The following is a 25,503-nucleotide window of genomic DNA, read 5'->3' on the forward strand; positions in this document are numbered from 1 at the left end:
TTGAAGTTCATACTGTTTGTATTCTTTTTTTTTTTCCCCAGCTTTTTCTTAGTGTTAAGTTTCTAAGATTCTCTGTGCTGTTGAGTGTGACTGTGGTTATTCATTTTCCTTGTTGAGTAGTATTGCATTATATGAATATGCCCCCAATTTATATATAATTTCTGCTGTTAATGGACATTTCACTTGTTTGCAGTTTTGGCTGCTATAAATAAATGCTGTCTCTTGGTGAACATATGCATTTCTGGTAGAGTTGAGTGCAACTGCTGGGACATAGGTTATGAATCTTCTATTTTAATACGTAATGCCATATGGTTTTCCAAAGTGCTTGTTCCAGTTTACAGTTCCATCATCAGGAATTGCTCTGTGATACTTCATATGTTTGTTTATTTTAAAGCATTCTGAAGAGTGGGTAATGGTATCTTACTGTAGTTTTAATTTTCATTTCTCTGATTCCTAATAAGGTGGAGCAAGTTTTCATGTTATTTGACCATTTGGATATCTTTTATGAAATCTCAGTTAAATCTTTTGCTCTATTTAACTGTTGGGTTGCATGTCTTTTTCCCTCTTGTTTGATAGGAGTTCTTTATAAATCTGGATACAGTTCTGGTTATATATATTAGAAATATCTTCTACTTGGTGGATTACCCTTTCCACACATAATGGTGGCTTTGATGAACAGAAATTCTTACTTTTAATTAATTTTAATTTTAATGTAGTTTAAGCTGTATTTTCCATTACAGTTTATATTTTTTGTGTACTGCTAAGGAAATATGTTCCTATCCAAGGTCATAAAAATGTTCTCCTATATTATTGTCTAAAAACCAGAAATTTATTGTTTTGCCTTTCATAATTATGGCTGTAATTCTAACTGAAATTGACTTTGTTATTGATGTGATGTCATAGTTTTATTTCTCATATATTCACATGTCCCAGTACCCTTTATTACTATTCCCTTATATTTTCTTACACCAGTATTCTTCAGTGACACTCTATTCATAAGTCAAGGATGCATGTATGCATGAATCTATTTCTGGGCTCTGTTGCACTTTTTGATCTATAAAAGTGGTAATTCATATGGCTCAACATAAAATGTAGAAATGCAATTGTTTTTTATATATTGACTGTTACTGTGCAAACTAGCTAAATTGCTTATTGATTCTAATAACTTATCTGTAGATGCTCTGGACTAGGTCCATAAACTATAATAATCTCAGGTTAATAACATTGTATTTCTAACTTTCCAATCCTTTTAGTTTTTAATTCTTTTTCTTGCTTCACTTTACTGGCTACAAGCAGTATGATGTTGAATATAAGTAGCGTTTTTAGTAAGTATCTTTGACCCTACTTTAATACCTCATCTCAAAGATAACACCTTCAGCATTTCACTGTTAAGTGTGTTGTTTACTATAGTTTTTCTCCACCCCCCGCCCCACAGATATTCTTTATCATATGTGTCAGTTGGGATTCTCAGCAAGATCTTGAGACAGAGTTAGAGGAGTACTAGGGATTTATTTGAGGGCTACTGCCTGTGAAAAATAAGGAGAAGGAAACAGGATTGGGCAGGGAGAGCCTCAGACAGTGATGCAGAATCTTGACCAACCCAGTGGAAAACTCTGGAGCAAAGACTGCTTTTTGGAAGCATCCCACATTGGACAGAGGTAGCCAGGCCCTGCTACACCTCCTGGGCCCATTCATTGGCTGGGAGTTGCTCAGAAAGAACTTAGCCTTACTTCAGTCACTACAGTTAATCCCAGCATTACCATAGTCAGGGGCTGATAGCTAGTAGCATTTTTTCATAGCTGGATGGCCAGTCCTTCTTTTTAGGGAGATTTGAACAGTATACAGTAAGACTATTGAAAATCAAAGGCAGATACATTCTAAAAGCAACCAGAGAAAAAAGAGAGAAGACTTTCAAAGAAGCTAGAATTGGCTGACAGCTGACTTATAAACTGAAACAATAGGAGTCAAAAAATAATAAAATTTACTGAAAACTAATTAGAACTATAATTCTATACCCAATGAAAATATCCTTCATGTAAAGAAAAAATAAAGACATTTTCGAACAGACAGGAATGTAGAGAATTTGTCACCAGAAGATTTGCACCAAAGAAAATAATGGAGGATAATATTCTTCAGGCTGAAGGTAAATGATCTCAGAAACTCAGACATACAAAGGAAAAAGAGCATTAAAAATAAAAATATGTAGGGGCACCTGGGTGGCTCACTTGGTTAAGCATCCAACTCTTGATTTTGGCTCAGGTCATGATGTCGGGGTTGGGGGATCCAGCCCTGCATTGGGCTCCTTGCTGAGCAGGGAAGTTTCCTGGAGATTGTCTCTCTCTCTCCCTCTGCCCCTCCCCCAACATGTGTGCTTGTGCACATGCTCTTTCTCTAAAATAAATAAATCTTTTAAAAAATACATTAAAAAAATAAAAGATATGTGGATAACTAAATGAATATATACTGAGTATAGCAATAATAATAGTATCTTGATGAATACAGCATGACAGTATTCTGGTACTATTAATACTTGGTCATAGGAAGCTTGGCAGCTTTTACCTGGGTCTCTTGGACCTCTAGAAATTGGGACATTTCTTTTGGGAGCCCATTTAATATGATGTGAGGATCCTAAGCCACATGGAGAGCCCCCATACAGCCCTACAGTCAGTTGTCCCAGCTGAGTGCCCACCTGCCAGCCATCATCACTTTCCTGCCACTGTGGGTGAGCAGCACCTTTAAACCTTCAGATGAATCAGCCATAACTCACATCTGACTGCAACCATTTGAGAAACATCAAGTGAGATCTAACCATCTGAGTCCGGTCAGCCCAAAAGAACATGAAGGATAATAATAAAATGCTGTTTTAAGCTGTTAAACTTTGAAGTAATTTATTATGGACCACTAGATAGCCAGAACACTTAATATCATCTAATACCTGGTTGGTCTGTATCAATTTTCTTCCACCATTTCAAAAATTCTTTTTCATATTTGTTTTATTTAAATCAAAATCCAAGCAAGGTCTCTACATTGCATTTTATTGATGTGTCTCTTAAATCTTTTTTAACCCACCTCCTCATGCCATTTTTTGTTGTTGAAGAAATTGGATCATTTGTCTATAGGATTTCCCACAACCTAGGCTGACCTAATATCGTTTTCTTGGTGTAATTTAATATACCTCTGTCTTGTGGATTTCCTGTCAACTGTTAGCTAAATATAGAGTTTTGATCAGATTTAGATTAAATTTTCTTTTTTGGCAAGCATATTTCAAGGTAGTTTTTGTATAACAAAGAATATGGCTAGTCTCTATCTCTAGGGAGACTTCAAATCTTTGACTATCCTTAGTAATAAAAGTGTCTTTGTTATGCACGAGTCCTTGTATCACACCTGAGTTAATGCCTAATAAGATGACTTAAGATGGGGCTGGTCACCAGAAAAGCCAATAATGTGGGTTTGGACTTTAAGCCATCCCAAATGCCTCCAAGAAGAAGAAGGGGGCTAGAAATTGAGTTCAATCACATAGGTGGCCATTGATTTAATAAATTGTACCTTTGTAATGAAACTCTAATAAAAATTCTGGACACTGAAGCTGTATAGAGCTTCCTGGTTAGTAAGCACACCTGTGTTCCAGGAGAGTGATATGCCCTGATTCCATGGAGAGAGGGCTCAGAAGTTCTATGTTTGGGGGGCCTCCAAGACCTCACCCTAAGGGTTTCTTTAGAAGAAAACTAATTTGAATATAGTTCTAAGTTCTGAGCTCGAGGGGGAGGAATCATGGAAACCCTCCAGATTTGGAGTCAGTTGGTCAGAGTGCACATGGCCTAGAATCCCTAACTTGTGGTTGGTGTATGAAGTAAGGACTGTCTTGTTAGGGACTGTGCCCTTTAATCTGTAGATTCTAATGCTGACTTGAGGTGGTTAGCATCAGAATTCTATTACAGTATACCAGTAGTATTGTATATTTTTATTTGTTTTTCATCGGAAGACATGTCATTTCAGGTTGGTTGTCTTAGATTTTTAGGTCAAAGATTTTCATATGTAGGGATTTAATGGTCCTGGAAATAAAGTATTGTAACATTACTCTGGCTGCTCTTCTAAGCTGGAAGTTGGCAGACTTTATGTAAAGGGCCAGGTATTAAAAACCTTAGAGTTTCTGTGTGAAATGGTCTATGTCCCAACTACTCAAGTTCTGTCATTGTACTATGAAAGCAGCCATAGACATAAGGGATGGTCATAAAACTTATATTTACCAAAACTGGTGCCAGGCAGAGGATTCTGGGAAGATGGTGGAGTAGGAGACAGGAGGAATCTGTAGATAGCAGTGGTATTGGGAGAACCTGTCTAATTTCTTTTGAAGGCTTACAACTTCCAGGGGAAGGCTTGGGGTAAATTGAAGTAAATTGTACTCATTTCAGTTCTTAGTTCAGAAACAATTACCTACTCCCACCCTCCTGCCCTGTGGCAGGCAGCTCTGCACACATTCACTGAACAGCTTGACACAGCTTGCAGGAGCCGCGGTGGGCAAAAAAGGAGCTTATCCTCAAAATACTGGGAATCCATGCCCTGCTTGTTACTTCTGATCTCAAAGGTGTAGACAGAGAAGGTAGCTGTTGTTGCAACTCCACCCATTATTAAAAGTTCTCCACTTGAAGTAACTCAGAAAATTTAAAGGGCTAACAACATTTTCCCCCTCTTTTATTTTTCTCTTTTTACCCTTTTGGGAGCCAGACATTAATGAGTAGGACATTCAAAACAATTGCATATTTGGGGGAAATTAGAAAATTACTACAAATGTTCAGGGAAAGCCTCAGGCTCATAAAAGACCTGAGAGGTCCTTAAGTTTTGGGATAGATGGAGCCTACAATAATCAAAAAAGCAAAAACAATAGAAACAAAAAAAAAAAAACGCGAATCCTAGGAAAAGGAGAATCTGATGTCTAGAGTTACTACATTATTAGAGTCACATGTCCAGTTTTCAGCAGAAAAAATAACAATGCATACAAAGAAATGTGGAAGTGTGGCCCATTCATGGGGAGAAAAAAATCAACAGAGATAGAAACAATTAAAAAGAACCAAACAGGAATACTGAATTGAAAAAATTTATTTAGAGGGGTTCAAAAGCAGATTTTTTTCAAGCAGAAGAAACAATGAGCAAACATGAAGATGTGTTATTTGGAATTATCTAGGAAGAGGAGCAAAAGGAAAAAAGAATAAAAAAGAGTGAAGAAAGCCTATAGGAATTACGGGACTACATCAAGTGAACCAATATATGTTTTATTTATGTATAGTGGTTGTCCTGGGGTGTGGGGGGGTGGGTGGCTAGAAAGCCTATTTAAAGAAGTAATGACTGAAAAGTTCCCAAATCTTGGGAGGGAAATAGACATCCAGATTCATAAAGTCCACAGGATCCCAAATAGGTTAAATTTAAAGAGATCTACACTGAAACACATTATAATCAAATCATCAAACGTCAAAGACAGAAAGTTTTGAAAGCAGCAAGAGAAAAGTGACTTGTCATGCCGGAGCTAAGATAGTCAGCTGATTTCTTAGCAGAAACCTTTCAGGTCAAGAGAGAAGGTGATGATGTGTTCAAAGTGCTGAAAGGAGAAAACTGACAAGAATACTGTATCCGGCACAGCTGTCCTTCAGAAATGAAGGAGAAATAAACATTTTCTCAGACAAACAAAAGCTGAAGTTCATCACCACTAGACCTGTCTCAAAAAAAAAAAAAAAACTAAGGGAGTTATTCAGGCTAAAATGAAAAGATATCAGCAACATGAAAATGTATGAATGTATAAGCTTTCAACTCTAACATAAATAAAATGCAAAAGTATGAAAAATAATTATAGCTGTAATAATTTGTTAATGGATACATAATATAAATGATGTAAATTGTGACATCAATTACATAAAATGGGGAAGAAGTAAAAATGTAATTTTCATATGTGATTGAAGGTCAATTGTTATTAGCTTAAAATAAAATGTTATAATTATAAGGTGTTGTATACACATCTCATGGTGGACACAAGTGAAAAACCTTGTAGCAGATACACCAAATAGAAAGATATCAAAGCATATACCACTACAAAAGAAAAATCATCAGATTACAAACGAGTGTCAGAGAGGAAAAAGGAACAAAGGCACTACAGAACAATCAGAAAAATTGTTAACAAAATAGCAATAGTAAGTCCTCACTTATTAATAATTACTTTAAATGTAAATGGATTAAATTCTCCAATCAAGAGACACAGAGTCGCTGAATGGATTTAAAAAAAAAAAAAATCCAACTATAATCCGCCTGTAGGAGACTCCCTTTAGCTTTAAGGACACACATATGCCAAAAGACTTGGTAATAGATACTCCATGGAAACAGTAACTAGTAGCGCAGGAGTGGCTGTTATATCAGACAAAATGGACTTTAAGTCAGAAACTGTCACAAGAGACAAAAGAAGGTGATTATATAAAAGAAAGAGACGTTGCCATTTGCAAAAACATGGATTAACCTGGAGGACAAAACAAAGAAAAAAAGAACCAAACAAAACCCAGACTCTTAAATACAGAGAAAAAAACTGGTGGTGGCCAGATGTGAGGTGGGTGGGTGGGGATGGGTGAAATAAAGATTAAGATTACACTTTTCTTGATGAATCGGTGTACTTTGTCAAATGCTTTTTCTGCATCTCTTGAGATGATCATATGGTTTTTATATTTCTGCAAATATTGAACGACCCTTGCATCCCTGGAATAAATCCCCTTGATCATGATGAATGGGGTTTTTTTTTAATATATTGTTGGATTTGGTTTGCTAATATTTGGTTGAGGATTTATGTATCTATGTTCATCAGAGATACTGGCCTGTAGTTTTCCTTTTTGGTAGTGTCTTTATCTGGGTTTGGTATTGAGGTAATGCTGGCCTTGTAGAATGAATTTGGAAGCTTTCCTTCCTCCTATTTTTTTGGAATAATTTGAGAAGAATAGCTTTAACTCTTTGAATGTTTGGTAGAATTCACCTAGTGAATTCCTCTGGTGAATTTTTCTAGTCCTGGACTTCTATTTGTTGGGAGTTTTTTGATTACTGATTCAATTTCATGGCTAGTAATCAGTCTGTTCAAATTTTCTCTTTCTTCCGGATTCAGTTTAGGGAGCTTATGTTTCTAGGAATAACAATTGAGCTTCAATCACATATGAAAATTACATTTTTACTTCTTCCCCATTTTATTCTAGGTTTACCAATTTGTTAGCATATAATTTTTCATAATACTCTGTTATAATCCTTTATATTTCTGTGATTTCAGTTGTTATTTCTCCTTCATTTCTGAGTTTATTTATTTGAGTCTTCTCACTCTCTCTCTCTCTTTTGATGAGTCTTGGTAAAGTTTTATCATTTATGTTGATCTTTTCAAAGAACCAACCGCTGGTTTCATTGATCTGTTATATTGTTTTTTAGTCTCTCTTTCATTTATTTCTCCTCTAATCTTTGTTATTTCTTTCCTTCTGCTAGATTTGGGCTTTTTCTCTTCTTCTTTTTCCAGCTTCTGTAAGTGTAAGGTTTTACTGCTTATTTGAGACTTTTCTTGCTTCTTGACTAGGCTTCTGTGGCTATAATCTGCCCTTTTAAAACAGTTTTTGCTACACTCCAAAGATTTTGGACCATTGTTTTCATTTTCATTTATCTCCATGTATTTTTTTATTTCTCATTTGATTTCTTGGTTGACTCATTCATTGTTTAGTAGAGTGTTCTTTAGCCTCCATGTGTTTGTGTTCTTTGCACATTTTTTTCTTGAGATTGATTTCTAGTTTCATACTGTTGTCGTCGGAAGAGATGCATGATATGATTTCAGTCTTTTTGAATTTATTGAGACTTGTTTGTGGCCTAACATGATCTATCTGGGAGAATATTCCTTGTGCACTTAAAAAGAATGTGTATTCTGCTGCTTTGGGATGGAATGTTCTGAATATATCTGTTAGGTCCTCTGGCCCAATGTGTCATTTAAAGCCGTTGTTTCTTTGTTGATTTTCTTTCTGGATGATTAATTCATTGAGGTAAGTGGAGTATTAAAGTCCCCTACTTTTACTGTAATACTATCAATTTCTTTTTTTTTTTTACGTCTGTTAATAGTTGCTTTATATATTTAGGTGCTTTCATGTTTGGTGCATATATACTTACAATTGTTATATTCTCTTGTTTGATTGTTTTATCATTATGTAGTGTCCTTCTTTGTCTCTAGTTTTTGTTTTAAAGTCCATTTTTCATGATAAAAGTGTGCTACCCTATCTTTCTTTTAATTTCATTTTGCATGGTACATATTTTAACTTCTCTTTACTTTCAATCTGCTGTGTCTTTAGGTATGAAATGAGTTTCCTGTAGGCCACATATAGATGGGTCTTGCTTTATCATCCATTCCATCACCCTGTGTCTTTTGATTGGAGCCTTTAGTGCATTCATATTCCATTCATATTCAAAATAATTATTGATAGTTATGTACTTATTGCCATTTTGTTAACTTGATTTATGGTTGTTTTTGTAGTTCTCTGTTCCTTTCTTCTCTTGCTCTCTTCCCTTGTTGTTTAATGGCTTTCTTTAGTGATATGCTTGGATTCCTTCCTTTTAATTTTTTGCATATCCATTACAGGTTTTTGATTTGTGGTTTCTATTAGGTTAAGATACATGCTTTCTGCAGATGGCAGTCAATATTAAGTTGATGGTCACTTAAGTTTAAATTGATTCTAGAAGCACTAAATTTTTACTCCTCCATCTGTACATTCTATGTATATAATGCCATACTCTCCATCCTTTTATTTTGTGAATCTTTTGACTCATTTTTATGTATGTAGTTGATTTTACTGTTTTTGTGCTTTAATGTCTCTACTGTTTATATAAGTGATGAATCTACTACTTTTATTATATTTGCATTTACCTGTGAAATTTTTCTTTTCATAACTCTTACTCCTGATTATGGCCTTTTCTTTTCAGTCAAAGAATTACCTTTTCTGTTTCTTGTCAGACTGGTTTAGTGGTGATGAACTCCTTTAACTTTTTCTGGGGAAGCTCTTTCTCTCTCCTTCTGTTCAGAATGATAGCTTTGCTGGGTCGGGTATTTTCCGTTGAAGGTTTTTTTCCTTTCAGCACTTTTAAAATATTATGCCATTCTCTTATGGCCTGTAAAGTTTCTGCTGAAAAATCAGCTGACAGCCTTATGGGGTTCCCCCCTGAATGTAACTGTTTTCTCTTTCTGCTCTTAAAATTCTCTCTTTAGGGGTGCCTGGGTAGCTCAGTCATTAAGCGTCTGCCTTCAGCTCAGGTCATGATCCCAGGGTCCTGGGATCGAGTCCCACCTCGGGCTCCCGGCTCTGCGGGAAGCCTGCTTCTCCCTCTCCCACTGCCCCTGCTTGTGTTCCTGCTCTCACTATCTCTCTCTCTGTCAAATAAATAAATAAAATCTTTAAAAAAATAAATAAAATTCTCTCTTCATCACTGCTTTTTGCCATTTTAATTATGATGTGTCTTAGTGTGGACCTCCTTGGGTTGATTTTGTTGGGGATTCTCTGTGCCTCCTAGATCTGCATATCTGTTTTCTTCCCCAGAGTCAGAAATTTTTCAGCTATTATTTCTTCAGATAAATTTCTTGCCCCCTGTTCTCTTTCTTCTCCTCAGATCCCTGTAATGCAAATGTTATATGCTTAATGATGTCGCTGAGTTCCCCTAACCTATTCTCATTTTTTACTATTCTTTTCTTCTTTTTGCCATTTCAGCTTGTTTGCTTTCCATTACTCTGTCTTCAAGCTCACTGATCTGTTCTTCTGCCTTTAATATGCTATTGATTCTAGTGTATTTTTAATTTCACTTACTGAGTTCTTCATCTCTGATTGGTTCTTTTTTATATTTTCTATCTCTTTGTTGAAGGTCTCACTGAGATCCTCCACTCTTTTCTCAAATCCAGTAAGTATCTTCATGACCATTACTTTGAATTCTTTATTATGTATATTGCTTATCTCCATTTCATGTAGCTTTTTGGTGTTTTTTTGTCCTGTTCCTTCTTTTGGGACATATTCCTGTGTCCTCATTTTGTCTAACTCTGTGTTTATTTCTATGAGTTAGGAAAAATCAGCCCTGTTTCCTGATTTTGAAAGTGGCCTTCAGAAGAAGAGTTCCTTTGGTGCCCTGTAGCACAATGACCCCTGTTTACCAGAACCAGGCACTTCAGGGTTATCTCCTTTGAAGGTTGCGTGTGCCCTACTATTGTGGCTGAGCTATGTTTGCTTTCAGTCCAGTCATCTGCAATTGCCCACTTTACCTGTTTGGGCCACAGTTTGGTCCCTGTGCTGTTAAGGAGCCAGTCTGGGGCCACCTTGCACTTGTAGTTGGGTGGTATCTATTGGTCAGACCAGATGCCTGCCCACAGCCCATTTCCCCGGTCTACAGTTACATGGAACTGCAGTGCTGTCTCATGGTACCCCTTGAGAGGGTTTTGTTGGTGGACAGGGCTGGCAGTCAGATCAGGTGTCTACTCCCAGTTCACCTGCTGGGCCTACAGTCAAACTGGTGTGTGTGGTTATCTTCCCCTTTTCCCAGAGCAGGGGTTACTTTGGAGTGGTACTGGTCCCTGCCAGGACTACTTGCTGGAAGTGACAGAGCAGGAGCCACTTTGAAGGGACTCTTAACAAGTAGGGCAGGTTGGATGGGGCAGATATGCAGGAAAATGCTGGTGTGTGATGCACAGTCTTAGCAAGTAAGGTGTTTTTACTGGCTCCCACAGGTGTCCAGCTATGTGGGAGGGTGGGGGGTGGAAAGTTCTTTTGTTCTTAGAGAAGTCTCCTAAAGATCCCTGCTCCTTCAGCACATGTTCTGATTTTAGTAAATAAATCACCTTCACATATACCCCAGATGCTTTTCAAACTTCTGCTTCTATGAAGTATCTCCATGGGATTGTCTCGTTTTCTCTTTAAAGGCAGGGACTCAGTTTCCTAAGGCCCTCTGGCTCTCCCAGAACTAAGCCCACTGGTTTTTAAAGTACCCAGAGTCAAGCTCCACTGATTGTAAAACTTGCAAACTTAAGCCCCACTGGTTTTCAAAGCCAAATGTTATGTGGTCTCATCTTCTTAGGGTAGGTCCCCATGTCTGAGATACCTGATGTGGAGTTTGCTCTTATCATTTCCATGTGCTTGTTGTATCCTTCCTCTTGTAATTAGCCTCGCTGGCAGATTGATTCCCGACCACCTTTCTGCCCCTGCTACCCTTTTCAATGTGGCCTCTTTACAATTAACTGTGACAAGTCTGTTCTTCCAGTCTTCACATTGTTTTCTTGGTTAGTTACACTGATGTAGCTGTTATCTAGGTGTGTCTGTGGGAAAGAGGTGAGGTTAGGATCCTCCTACTCTGCCATCTTCCCAGAAGTCCTCAATAGTTTTTATAAGATACATATCATACAGAGTATCATCTCCAACCACAAGAAGATGAAATTAGAAATCAGTCACAGAAGGAAAACTGAAAATTTCTCAAATTTGTGGAAATTACACAAGGGAAATTAGAAACTATATAGAGAGATGAATGAAAATGAAAACACAACATACCAAAAAACTGTGTGATACACCAAAAGCAGTGGTAAGGAGGAAATTTATAGCTGTAAATGCTTATGTTAAAAAAAAAGATCTCAAATCAGTAACCTAACTTTACAACTTAAGGAACTATAAAAATAAGAACAAGCTAAACCCAAAGCTAGCAAAAGGAAAGAAGTAATAAAGATTAGAACAGACATAAATGAACTAGAAAATAGGAAAAATAGAGAAAATAAATGAAACCAAAAATTGGTTCTTTGAAAATACCAACAACGTTGACAAAGTCTTACCTATGTGGATTAAGAATGAAAGAAGGCCAAATTACTAAATTCAGAGATGAAAGTGGGCACATCACTGGGGATCATACAGAAATAAAAAGGATTATAGGAGAGTACTATGAACAGTTGTACACCAACAAATTGGATAGCCTCAATTAAATGGACAAATTCTAAGAAACATAATACCTACCAAGATTAAATCATAAAGAAATAGAAAATCTGAAGATACCTATATAACTGTAAGATTCAATCAGTAATTCAAAGTCTCCCAACAAAGAAAACCTGCACCTGATGGCTTCATTGGTGAATTCCACCAAACATGTGAAAAACTCCCAATACTTCCAAACTTTTACAAAAAATTTAAGAGGAAGGGAACATTTCCTAATTGATTTTATGATGCCAGCATTACTCTGATACCAAAGCCAATGATACAACAAGAAAGTAAAAGTACAGACAGTATCCCCTATGAACATAGATGCAAAGTCCTCAACAAAAGACTAGCAAACTGAATGTAGCAGCATACAGAAAGGATGATATACTGTGTCAAAGCATGGAAGCAATTCAGGGGTCCATTGACAGGTATATGGATAAACAAAATAAAGTTTATACACAGAACACTTATCAACCTTAAAAAGGTAGTAAAGCCTGGCATACAGTATAACATGAATGAATCTTAAGGACATACACTAAGTGAAATAAGTCAGTTACAAAAAGATAAATGCTGTATGGTTCTACTTATATGAAGTACTTAGACTAGTCAAAATCATAGAGACAGAAAATAGAATGGTGCTTGCCAGGCCTGGAAGGAGGAGGGAATGGAGAGTTGTTTAATGGGTACAGAGTTTCAAGTTTGCAAGATGAAAGATGTTCTAGAGACATGTGGTAGTGATGGTTGCACAACACTGCAAATGTATTTAATGCCACTGAGCTGTACGATTAAAAATAGTTAAGATGGTAAGTTTTACATTATGTGTATTTTACTATAGTAAAAAGTGAAAAACAAAAACAAAAATTTGGTGGCAGGCTGGACTTGGCTTATGGACTGTAGATTATCAACCACTGTTCAAAATTTTCTTGGGAATGGCCTTACTATTTTCTTAAGATGAAGGGAAAGGGAGCTGTGATTTTGACATACACAGAATTATAAAAGTACTCATCTTTTTTTAAAAAGTGATTCTATTACAAAAGAAATATATGCTTGTAAAAAATATGGAAAATTTGGAAAAATAATAAATAACTATAAGTAGTTTATTTACTGGATATTGCCAAGTGCCAGGCCCTCTTTTAAATTCTCAAATACATGAGATAGTTATTAATTATATGATCATTGTTCAGGAGAGATATTAAAGAATAGAGAGCTTAAGTAACTTAACCCAATAAGTGACTAGTAAGTGGTAAAGCTAGAATTCAAAACCAAGCTTTTGGACTCTAAAGCTTAAGTTCTGAACCAGTGTGCTCTAGAATGGGGATTTGGGAGTTATTCTTGTATCCCAATACCTAAATGTAATACAAGTTAATAATTTGATTTATTTCTTTTCCATGATTTTTCTGCAGGTATAGCTTTGATTCTCATTCTGCATAGTCAGTTTTACAATATAACAATTAATTTTATGCCCAGAGCAGCTATTTCTCCTCATGTCAAGTTAATTGCCTGTTGTTGGAGGGAGGTATGTGGGACACTAGAAGGCCCTCATCAGAGGCTAACATCTGTACAACTCTTCACAGTTGACAGAAAGCCTCCTCACTTATTTCCCAAAGTTACTTGGCTAGTGCGAGCAGAGCTGGTGTTTGAACACAGGTTCTTTGGTTTTGGTTTTGTTTTTTACTTCAAATTCTGAGTCTTCTCAGAGCTATCTGCTCTCCATCTCATGCCCATTTTTGACTCTGTTTCTCTTCACATTACCATTTCGTACCCTCTTATAAAAATAAATGGTACAAAAAAAAAATTAAATAGCTGGCTCAAAAATAGCCTTAAAAACTAGGAACAAAGAACACTGAAAGATATTAAAATAGTATTAAAATATACAGACAGCTCTCATACCTTATACAAAAATTAGCTCATAAATGATTGTAGACTTAAATCTACAACTATACAAAAAATACATAAAACTGTAAAACTTTTAGAAAAAAACATTGGAGAAAAGCTTCAGGATATAGGCCTAGGCAGAGTTCTTGACACCAAAGACTTGATACCAGAAGTACAATCCATAAAGGAGAAATTTGTAAATTAAAAGCTTGTTCTGCCAAAGACCATGTGAAGAAGATAAAAAGCCAGAATATAGACTAAGAGAAAATATTTGCAAACCATATATCTGACAAAGGACCTAGTTTTTAGAATTTATCAAGAACTCTCAAAACTCAGTAATAAAATCCAGTAAGGAATCAGCAAAGGACATGAACAGACATTTCACTGAAAAGGATGTACAGATGGCAAAAAGGACATTTGAAAACTGCTCAACCATATTATCCGCCCAGAAAATACAAATTAAAACCCACAGACTCACAAATCTTTTCATTATAAGATTATTAATGTTGTAACCCTTATCTGTGTGCTTTTTCTCTTCCCTTTTTGGGGGTAGGGACGTTTACCCTGTCTGTTTTTGCCCATTGTTTGTCAACATTTCTGCATCATTTTGTATTAGGTATTTACAGTTTATAGTTGGGCTTTGGTTTTCTAACAGTCTTTTTAAAATAGATGAGTTTATCTCATTTAATCATACTCTATATATATTTATTCCATCTAATTTTTATCTTTTCTCTTTTGTTTTCTCTTGATTTAGGAGCTTAATTTTCAGATGTACATTTAAAATATATTTAAACCTTTATTTCTCAAATTACTTCAAAAACAAGATGGTGTCTATTGTGATCTATTTCAATACTGAAGGTTTTTGTTGGCATGTGCTGAGATTTTTATTCTTGTTTATTATGATTAAATGATTTTTCTATTTTGTGGCTTACACTTTAAAAACAACATTTACTTTCTGCTTTTCAGATTGTATTTCCACAGTTTCTGTGCCGTGACCATCTGCCTATCTTTCACAAGACCGCTTCCTCATTTGCAATTCTTCATGAGTAATCTTGTTGGCCAGATTGTCTTTATGAAGAATTTTTTCCCCTTAAGAAAGTGTACATGGGTGATAAACTTTCTGAGTTCCCTTTCTATCAACTTCACATGAGAACCAGAGTTTTGCATGTTCTAGAATTCTTAGGTTACGTTCTTTATTGAAGTATGAGTGACACACAATAAACTGTACATGTTTAAAGTGTACAGTTTGAAGAGTTTAAATATTTATACACTTGTGAAACCATCACTGCAATCAAGATAACATATCCATCACGCCTAAAAGTTTACTTGTGACCCTTGGTAATCCCTCCACCTTCACTCTCCATTTCTAGGCAATTGTAATCACTGATCTGCTGTCACTATCAGTTGAAATTGTAAACCATTTTATATAAATGCATTCACACAGAATGTACTTTGGTGGAGGGGGGGGATGTCTGTCTCAGCATAATTATTTTGAGATTCATCTATATCATCAGTTTATTCTTTTTTCTGCTCAAATGTTATTTTCTGCTCTTCTAAAAATAATATTATTGTAAAATGATAAAGAAATGTTAAAAGAAAAAAGAAAGGTTCCCAAGCTTTATTGTTTTTTATTGAGTAGTATTCTATTGTGTAGATACACCACAATTCATTTATCCATTCACCTTTAACAGAAAATTGGGTTGTCCCAGTATTGACCTGCTATAAACATAAAGCTGCTATAACCATTCATGTGCACGTGTTTTTCTTGTGTTTCTCTTGGGCAAGTATCTAGGAGTGGAGTGGCATCATCATATGATAGGGGTATGTTTAACTTTGTAAAGAATTGCCAAGCTTTTTCTAGAGTGGTGGTTCTATTTTACGTTCCCACCAACAATGTATGGAGGTTCTAGTTGTTCCACATTCTCTCCAACTCTTGGTGTATTTTCAGTTTTGGACATTATAATAGGAGTGTATATATCATTATAGTTTAAATTTGCTTTTCCTTAATAACACACTGAGCATCTTTTTGTGTGCTTAGCTGACATTTTTATAATTGCTTTTTTTAAAAAATGGTGTGGTTTTTAAATTCATAGGTCACAAGTTATATGTTCAGTATACAAGTCTTTCATCAAATATGTTATTTGCAAATAGTTTTATCTCAGTATACGATTTGCCTTTTCATTTTCATAACAATGTCTTTTGGTGAGCATATTTTAAAATTTTTTATGAAGTCCAGTCTGTCAGTTTTTTCTTTTACAGTTAGTGGCTTTTGTCCTGTTCATGAAATCTCTGTTTCCAAGATTACGAAGATAATCTCCTATCTAAGTTTTCTTGTTGAAGCTGTATAATTTTAGTTTTTATGCTAAAACTATGATATGTATAGAAGTAATTTGAGTACATGGTGTGACATAAGGATAAAGGCTCATTTTTCCCTTACATAAGTTTGTCCTGTAGTTCTAGCACCATTGGCTGAAAAGATACAAGGTTCTCCACTGAACTGCATTGATGCCTTTATTGAAAATCAGATGACCATACAAGTCCATTTTTGGACTTTCTCTAGTTCTCTTGATCTATTTGTCTATCTTTATGCCAGTACCACACTGTCTTTACTACTATAGCTTTTTTAAAAATTGTAGTAAAATACATGTAACATAAAAATTACAGTTTTAGCCATTTTAATTGTATATAGTTCAGTGACACTGAATACATTCGTATTTGTTTTTGCATCACTACCATCCAGCTCCAGAACTTTTTCATTATCCCAAACTGAAACTGCTCTTTACTCGTTAAACAGCAACTCCTCATTCCCTTCACCTTAACCCTTGACAACCACCATTCTTCGTCCTATTCTAAGTACTTCATATAAATAGGATCATGTAGTATTTGTCCTTTTGTGACCAGTTTATTTCACTTAGTATAGACTTCGTTTTCGAGGTTCATCCACGTTATAGCATATGTCAGAATTTTCTTCCTTTTTTTAAGGCCAGATAATGCTCTTTTGTACATATAAACCATTTTGTTTGTCCATTTATCCATTGGTAGACACTTGTATTACTTCCACACTTTATTGTGGACCATGCTGCTATGAACATGGATGTCCACGTATTTGGGTCCCTGCTTCCTGCTTTCAATTCTTTTGGGTATATGTCCAGAAGTGGAATTGCTGGATCATGTGGTAATTCTATGTTTAATTCTTTGAGTAACCACCATACCATTTTCCACCACAGCACCACATTTTACATTCCCATTCACAGTGAACAAGGATAGCAGTTTCTCCACAACCTTATCAGAATTTGTTATTTTCTGGTTTTTTGATAGTAGCTATCCTGATGGGAGTGAGGTGGTATGTCATTGTAGTTTTGCTTTGCATTTCCCTAATAATTAGTGATGTTGAGCATCTTTTTCATGGGCCCATTGGCCATTTGAATATTCTTTGGAGAAATGCCTATCAAGGCGTCCACCCCCCCTTTTTTTTAAAAGATTTATTTATTTATTTTAGAGAGAGAGCAAGCATGCGAGCAGGGGAAGGGCAGAAAGAGAGGGAGAGAGAGAATCTCTGGCAGACGCCACGCTGAGCGGAGCACAACGCAGGTCTTGATATCAGGACACTGAGATCATGACCTGAGCCGAAACCAAGAGGCATTTAACCGACTAAGCTGCCCAGGCTGCCCCCAACCCATTTTTTAATCAGGTTTGTTTATTTGCTGTTTATCAATAGCAAGGTTGAATTATAGTGGTTCTTTATATATTTGTATATTAACCCTTTATCAGATATATAATTTGCAAACGTTTTCTCCCACAATAAAAGATTTGGGGAGTTCCTGGGGAGCTCAGTTGGTTAAGCATCTGCCTTCAGCTCAGGTCATGATCTCAGGGTCCTGGGATTGAGCCCTGTGTCCGGCTCCCTGCTCAGCCAGGAGCCTGCTTCTCCCTCTCCCTCTGCCCCTCCCACCTGTTTGTGCGTTCTCTCTCTCTTGCTCTCTCTCTCAAATAAATTCTTTAAAAAGTTTCTTCATAATGAAAAGTTAAACGTATTTTTAAGCACAGAAAATAAGAAGAGTTGAGAATGAATACCCATTTACCTACCACTGAGATAGATTAACATTTTGTCATATTTGCTTTATACACACACATACTTCCATACACATGCAAGCCATATTGCTAAAACATTTTTTTTTAAAGATTTTATTTATTTATTTATTTGAGAGAGAGAGAATGAGAGAGAGCACATGAGAGGGGGGAGGGTCAGAGGGAGAAGCAGACTCCCCGCCGAGCAGGGAGCCCGATGCGGGACTCGATCCAGGGACTCCAGGATCACGACCCGAGCCGAAGGCAGCCGCTCAACCAACTGAGCCACCCAGGCGCCCATTGCTAAAACATTTTAAAGAAAATTACAGACATCCTCACACTTCACCTTCACCCAAGCTTTCACTTTCAAACAATAAGGACATTTTTCCCACATCTGCCATATTTCTTCCATATACAGTCTCCAAAATACCATTGCAAAATAATATATATTAATGGGAAAAATAATGCCACAACTCTACTGCTTTTTCTAATTACCACATAGAAGCTAACCTTTTGGGATAAGTTCACTGATGGTATTCCTTAGAGTTTTGGCATTTTCTCACATATTGTTAAGAACTTATCTTCCTCAGTTGTAACCAATTTCTTGCTTTCTGTCTTGTTCTCCTCTCATCCATCCTCTCTACACTGCTACCAGAATAGTGTCTTTAAAATTAGATCAGACCATGTCTGTCTCTGTCTCTCTTACTCCTTCAGACCCCTTGTATTGCATTTAGAGTAGAGCACATTCCAAACTTACCATGGCTTCTTACCAGGACACAGCATAGTCTAGCCCCGCCCAGCACTCCAACCTCATTTTCTACTTTTCTTCCCCCATCCCTCTGAGCTCCATCCAAATAGACCTATTTCTTGAATATCCAGGCTCTTTCCTGAAGTCGGACCTGTGCGCATGTTGTTTTTTCCACCACCACATAGCCCTGTTTCCACACACAGCTTTTTTACACTTGATCACATTCCACGTCGATGTGATCTCTTCACACAGGCCTTCTCTCATGATATATTGAAGCACATCACCTATTTATTCTCTTTCACAGCACCTTTCCAACATTTTCATAGTTCTTTCATATTTATTTAGGTGGTTTTTTTTTTAAGATTTTATTTATTTGAGAGAAAGAGAGAGCACAGGGGGAGAGGGAGAGGGAGAAGCAGCCTCCCCGCTGAGCAGGGAGCCCAATGCGGGGCTCGATGCGGGGCTCGATCCCCGGACTCTGGGATCATGACCTGAGCTGAAGGCAGATGCTTAACCGACTGAGCCACCCAGGTGCCCCTGTATTTCTTTAGTTTTAAAAGGCTGTCTCCCTCTTGCTCTGCCCCCACAACCTTGAGTTCCCTGGTGACAGGCACCGTTATACACCAGCACCTGCCACACAGTTGGTAAGCAGTGAGCAGTGAGAGGCACAAGTAGCCTCACAAAGTGATTGTAAAGAGGACTCTTCTCACAGGATGTATTGGTTTGACAACCTTTTAAAAATCAATCACATTCCTTTGTATTCTTTTCATGTGTGTTTAAAATTTAATCCCAAATTATTCTCTCATTTGAATTACATAATGTGACAAAACATTTCCTATGATTTAAGGATTGGGTTTAACCTGAAAATCTAAGTGAGTATAAGATCAAAGTTGAAACTGCAGTATATTTTGGATGTTCTGTATGTCTCTAGTAGAAAGGTTTGTTTTCAGTATTTTCATTGTTTTCTTCCTTTCACAGACTGAGACAACACTTGGACTCAGTTCGTATCAACAGAAAAGGTAAGGAAGGAATATATATATTTTTTATAGCATATAAAATTTTATGTATTTAATAAGATACTAACATAATTTCAGTTCCTTTTGGGGGATTCCAGCAATGCTGTCCTTCCCTTGAACCAACTTTTTTGGTGAAGAGGGAAAAGCAAGTTATAAATCACATTATATCATGTATTTCAAGTATGGAAAACCAGGTTGGATCTGAATTTGCATGTGATGTATTGTGTAGCCTTTCTCCCCATCATGTCCGGGGAGGATCAGCTTTGTAACTCCCCAGTAACTTCTCGTGGTTATTGCTGCCTTTTATGGACTAACTGTTCCTGCCCTCAGTTACTACAAGGTGTCTGCCTGCAGGCCCCTGGGGGAGGAATTCAGAGCAGTGAAACCCAGTCTTGTGACTGAAAGAGACCCCTTTTGAACACAGCTTCTCTGTGATAACAAACAAGGGAGTTGTTTTACCCTCAGGTATTATGAAAATATGTACAAGCATGTGAATTTGAAGATGTTTTCCTCACATCCAAATTCTTTGGTCTTTTGGTAGCTTCTCACATATAAAGGTAGACAATATAAAAGAAAGTTACTATCCTGATAACCTTTCCATACCCAGTGAGGGTCTGCAGCTGGTATTTAAAGGAGAATGAGAGCTATGAATTAGATATCCTTGAATGTCCTCAGGCTATTGAAACGCAGATTGCATCAAGCAAAGAACTTTATTTTGAGAGAGAAGTAGTGTATATTCAGATGAAGACAATTAAAACTTAATGTCTTAAAAAAGAACTTAAAACTTAATTCATAAATACAATAATGAAATTCCTTCAGTATTCACTGGTTTTGCTCTTTTCACTCTTTTGGATCTGCAGTAACATGGCCCTACTTCCCCATTTTTCTGTCTGCCTAATTTTATATGCTCTGTTGAGACCTGCTTTACCCATGAACCCTACCCAAAAGACACACCCCCTGCCAACAGTAAGATGTAGACTTCTCTGCTCTTGTATTATAAAGCATAATGCCACCCTTCCATCCCTCTACCCCTTCCCAAATATTTTTTGCACTGGGGTGGATTATTTCCAGAACACTATACGTCTAGCCTGATGCCACCTTGGCTAGACCATCTGAGAACCCTAGAACTCTGACTGCTCTAGAGCTAAGCTAGTGGGAAGAAAAGCACACCTGTTATCTTATGCTTCTTCCTTGTTGCTTTATTCCAGCAGTTAGGAAATCAGCTATGAAATTATATTGGCTACATTTATGAAGATGATGTTATTCATCCATGATCAAGATTTGGCTTTAAGTTATTTTCCTAGTATAATGAAGAATTTACATCAATACATAATTATATTCTGATCTCATGTCCCACTTATCTGTGATCCACATCTGCCTAACAAACTACCCCAGCTTACTGGCATAAAGCAATCATATTATTATGCCGTCAGACTCTGTAAGCCTGGAGTTTAGACAGAGCACAGCAGAGACAGCTTGTCTCTGCTCCGTGATGATCGGGACCTCAGCTGGGGAGACTCCAGAGCTGGGGGCGTGTTCACTCGCATGCTGATGCGCTTGTTACCCGGAACTTCAGCTGGGCTGTCACCTAGAATGCCTACATGTGGGCCCTTCTGTGTGGTCTTTTCACAAAGGCTTGTTTGGGCTGCCTCACAGCGTGATAGCTGGATTTCAAGAGTGAACATCCCAAAGAGAACCAGTAGAAGCTGTATCACTTTTTTGACCTTCCCTCTGAAGTTATGTAGTGTTACCTCTGTCAGCTGCTGCTGTTCAACCAGTCACTTAGGTTGGTCTTGATTCAAGGCATGGGGGAGTGGGGAAGATGTGGGGATGGGGAATAGGGTGAGGGGAATGACCCCTACCTACCTATGGCAAAGTGTGGCAGATATGTTTTAAAGCCATCACACATGGGGCGCCTGGGTGGCTCAGTTGGTTGGGCGACTGCCTTCGGCTCAGGTCATGATCCTGGAGTCCCGGGATCGAGTCCCGCATGGGGCTCCCTGCTCGGCAGGGAGTCTGCTTCTCCCTCTTACCCTCCCCCCTCTCATGCTCTCTCTCTATCTCATTGTCTCTCAAATGAATAAATAAAATCTTTAAAAAAATAAAAATAAAAAAAAAATAAAGCCATCACACTTTTCTTTTTTTTTTAATTTGACCAAGATCATGAATTCAGTAAACTGCTGGGTTCAAATTGGTATCCATACCCTATGGCTATGAGACTGGATTATGTACTAAACATATGTTTTAGCTCAGGCTGCTGTCACAAAATACCACATACACTGAGTGGCTTAAACAACATTTATTTTTCACAGTTTTGGAGGCCGGGAAGTCCAAGATCAAGGTGCCGGCAGATTGGTTCCCCAATGAAGGCTCTGTCCTTGGCTTACAGATGGCTACTGTCTCCCTTTTATCCTCAGATGGCAAAGAGGGAGAATGGAAGCAAGCTCTTTGGTGTCATTTCTTTTAAAGGCACTAACACTATCATGAAGGCCTCATTCTTGTGACCTTCTCTAAACCGAATTACCTCTCAAAGCCTATCACATTGGGGGTTAGGGCATCAACATGTGATTTTGGGGGGATACAGTTCATTCCATAACAATATACAGGTCTAAATTTAGATTTTGAGCCTCATATCAACTAAAAAAACCCAAAGGACTATATTTGTGAATCACCCTTAATAGGTCTTTTTAAAACATGTGTGACATGGAAAAAGCAGATACAGCCTCCATACTTACCAAGCACATGATCAGAACCTAGCTTGCACACATTTAGCTGGGTTTTTTTAATATGTGCACAAAGTAAACACTGCGGGAGCTCTCATTTGAGTTAAGAATAACTTTAATGAAAATGCATATGTAAAATAAAATGTGAATGAAAATATAAGTGTGCAGTTGTGTAACAACAGAAGTTGTAAATCAAATGTGTAGTTGTAGAACAACAGAAATTATAATTTTTTTTAGTTTAAAAACAAGCTGTTCTATAAAAACATCAGCATTTGAGTTTAAACGGGCTTCAAAATTTGACTAAGATCAAAATTACATGATTACAGAGGATTCTAAGTACAGGAGACCCTGATAGGTGGTCTTATTGAGCCCCGTGTTTGACACACAAGGAAGCTGAGACCCTTGGAACCAAGGAATATGCTCATGGTTAAAGTGGCAAAGTTTCAGCTAGAATTCATCATCTTCTGATTACCAGTCCTGTGTTGTGTTCACTCTGACTATTTACATAGCAAGTATGCAGTTCTTCTGTATTCCCTGGATTTTCTTTTTTAGCCAGCATTCCATGAAGTTTCTGAAAGTATCTGCTCAGTGCTGGGACTGGGTGCATAGCCCCTGCCTTCAGGCGTCTTGAAGGGCAATGAAGACATCCCTTCTAATGAGGTTGTAAAAGTGAGGTGTTAAAGTGATAAAACACAACCTACTTTGTGGAAGAAAGCAGCACACTTGAAAAGGATGTTATAAAGGGTTGTAGGGATCAAGGTACGTAAGACACAGGCATGCGCTTCACTCGCATCATCAAAACGACCCAAAAGGCCCAAGTCATAGCTGAGGTGAAGGCTGGCTTCTTACTCCAGAGCCTGGTCTCCACCTCTGGAGATTGCTGCCTCTACCAGTCTCTCTCCTTGGGGCGTGGCCAGTGTCCACTGAGCATTAGATTGCTGGGAGGGACGCTTTGTCTTTTGAACTTCTCTAGTCGTTTCTGCATCAATTTCTCACTGTTTGTGCTCCCAAGTTGTATAATCACATGCTGCCTGCCTCCTGGCTTTATTAGTAAGCCAGTAGATTCAGCCCCATCCTTTCTTAAAATTCCTGAACATGATCTCTTGGGTCAAAACTCTCACTCTGTAAGTGAAACTTAACCTGCCCTGGGAAATTTGTATCATGAAAAGTTCAGCTAATAGAATGATTCTGTAGCTAGTGGATTATATGGTAGTATAATGGTAGATACTAGCCTCTGGCTACCATTTCTTTCTCTCCTGCCTTTTCCTCCCTCTTCCCCCTCACCACCTACCCTTATCATCTGCATTAGTTTTGGGACAGGCTTGGCTCCAAGGGCTTTCAGGACACTCTGCAGGGGAGTGAACTGCTGCTTTCCTGACCTCAGAATTGGGGGAAGTAAAACCAGGGAAAACACAATTTTCCAGGATACTCTTTTTTTCTATTCCTCTCCTCTGTTCTGGCTCACCCCTTCTTATTTGTTTTAATATGGTTATCAATTACATGGTAACATTTTGTTTAAAAATCATGCGTTGGCTCTATGGTAGAATGGTGGGGGATGTGCATATAGTGTTCCATCAGCGTTTTTATATTATTATATTATAATAAATAACCAGTACCGATTTAATATTTTGTGAGATGAGGTCATCTTTTATGGTTGACTTTTCCTAAGATTGTGGAGCCCTGTGTGGAAGATTAGGAATCAAAAGTCCTGAGTTGAGTTCTCTGTTTACCATCTGTGGGGCCTTGAAAGCAACTACTTAACTGCTCTGAGTATGACTTTCATTTGCAAACTGGGGAAGATTATTTCTCTGCCTGATATATATGATATAAGGTTATGCATTTATATAAGGTTGTGGTGAGGATCAAATGAAAAGATTTATTTGGGCAGCTCTAGTTTGCAAACTTTAAAATGTTACATGAATATAAGTTGTGGGTGTTTGATAATTTATTTGCTTAGTCATTCAGCAAACATTTGTTGGGATCTTCATGTGGGCCGGGCTTTGTTGTAAGAACTGGTGACTTAGTAATTGTATTTGTTATCTCTGGTCATGTAATAAACTACCCCCAAACCTAGCAGCTTCAAACAGCAAGCATGTATCATCTTCCTGTTTCTGGGAGTGAGGAATTTGGGAGCACCTCAGTGAAGTAGTTGTGGCCCAGGATCCCTCCTGAGATGGCAGTTCAGGTATAAACCCACATCTGAAGGCCTGGGCCTGCTAGATCCTCTTCAGGATGGCTCACTCATATAACTCTTGGCAAAAAGCCTTAGTTTTTGCTGGCTGTTGGCAAGAGGCCCTAGTCCTTCACCATGTCGAACCGTCCATAGGGCTGCTTTGAGTGTTGCCCCATCACGACAGCTGGTGACCCCAGAGCAGGTGATGCAAGAGAAACTAAGGAGGAAGCCACAGTGTCTTTTGTAATGGAGTCTTAGAGTCACACACCATCACTTCTGCCATATTCCATTCATAAAAAGTCACCCCCAAGGCTACGGGAATTAAGCTCCATCTCTTGAAGAGAGGAGTATCAGAGAATCTGTGCACATATTTTAAAACTGCTACTGTGCTGGATGGACAAGATAGTCTAAGACTCCTGCCCTGGTGTGGAACATCTGTTCGAATGGGGAAAACAGACAGTAAGCCACTAAATAAATATACTCAGCTAGAGAGTAGTCTGAAATAGACAGGACTCCATTGCTTCTTTAGACTGGATGTTAAGGAAGGTTTCTCTGAAATGGTTTTTAAGCTTAGCTGGTAAAAGTCTTAGGGAAGAGCATTTCAGACAGAGGAACAGCTAGTGCAGAGCTCTTGGGTTGGGAACAAAATGCTACTGTTATTGTTATAAGAGCTGGAAAAAGTGTATACAGCTAGGTGAGAAGGATATATGTGTGTATGTGTGTGTGTATACGCTTAATGTTCATAAGAAGAACCAGATACTTCTAATTTTAAGTTTCCTGGTATCTCTGGGAAATAGGCCAAAAATATTGGGCTGGGAATTACTTTTCAAATTAAGATGGTATTGGGATTCTTTAATTGACTGTGTAATTTGCTTATTATTAAGTACAACTATTTTGGTTGCCTTTAGTAGCCGTAAGCATC

The 25,503-nt window shown here is 37.6% G+C and overlaps 1 protein-coding gene across 2 annotated transcripts in view; it reads left to right on the plus strand.

The window, feature by feature from the left end:
- The window catches only part of TMEM131 (transmembrane protein 131), a 220,372-nt gene that overhangs the window by 59,693 nt on the left and 135,176 nt on the right, over positions 1-25,503 (plus strand). For both annotated transcript variants that reach the window (XM_081833431.1, XM_081833432.1), the window contains one exon: positions 19,648-19,688. In XM_081833431.1, the coding sequence (XP_081689557.1) occupies positions 19,648-19,688 (41 nt within the window). The remainder of the gene's footprint in view (positions 1-19,647; positions 19,689-25,503) is intronic.

Source organism: Leptonychotes weddellii, chromosome 10 (genome assembly GCF_054177405.1).
Source record: "Leptonychotes weddellii isolate Sample4059 chromosome 10, ASM5417740v2, whole genome shotgun sequence".
NCBI lineage: Eukaryota > Metazoa > Chordata > Mammalia > Carnivora > Phocidae > Leptonychotes > Leptonychotes weddellii.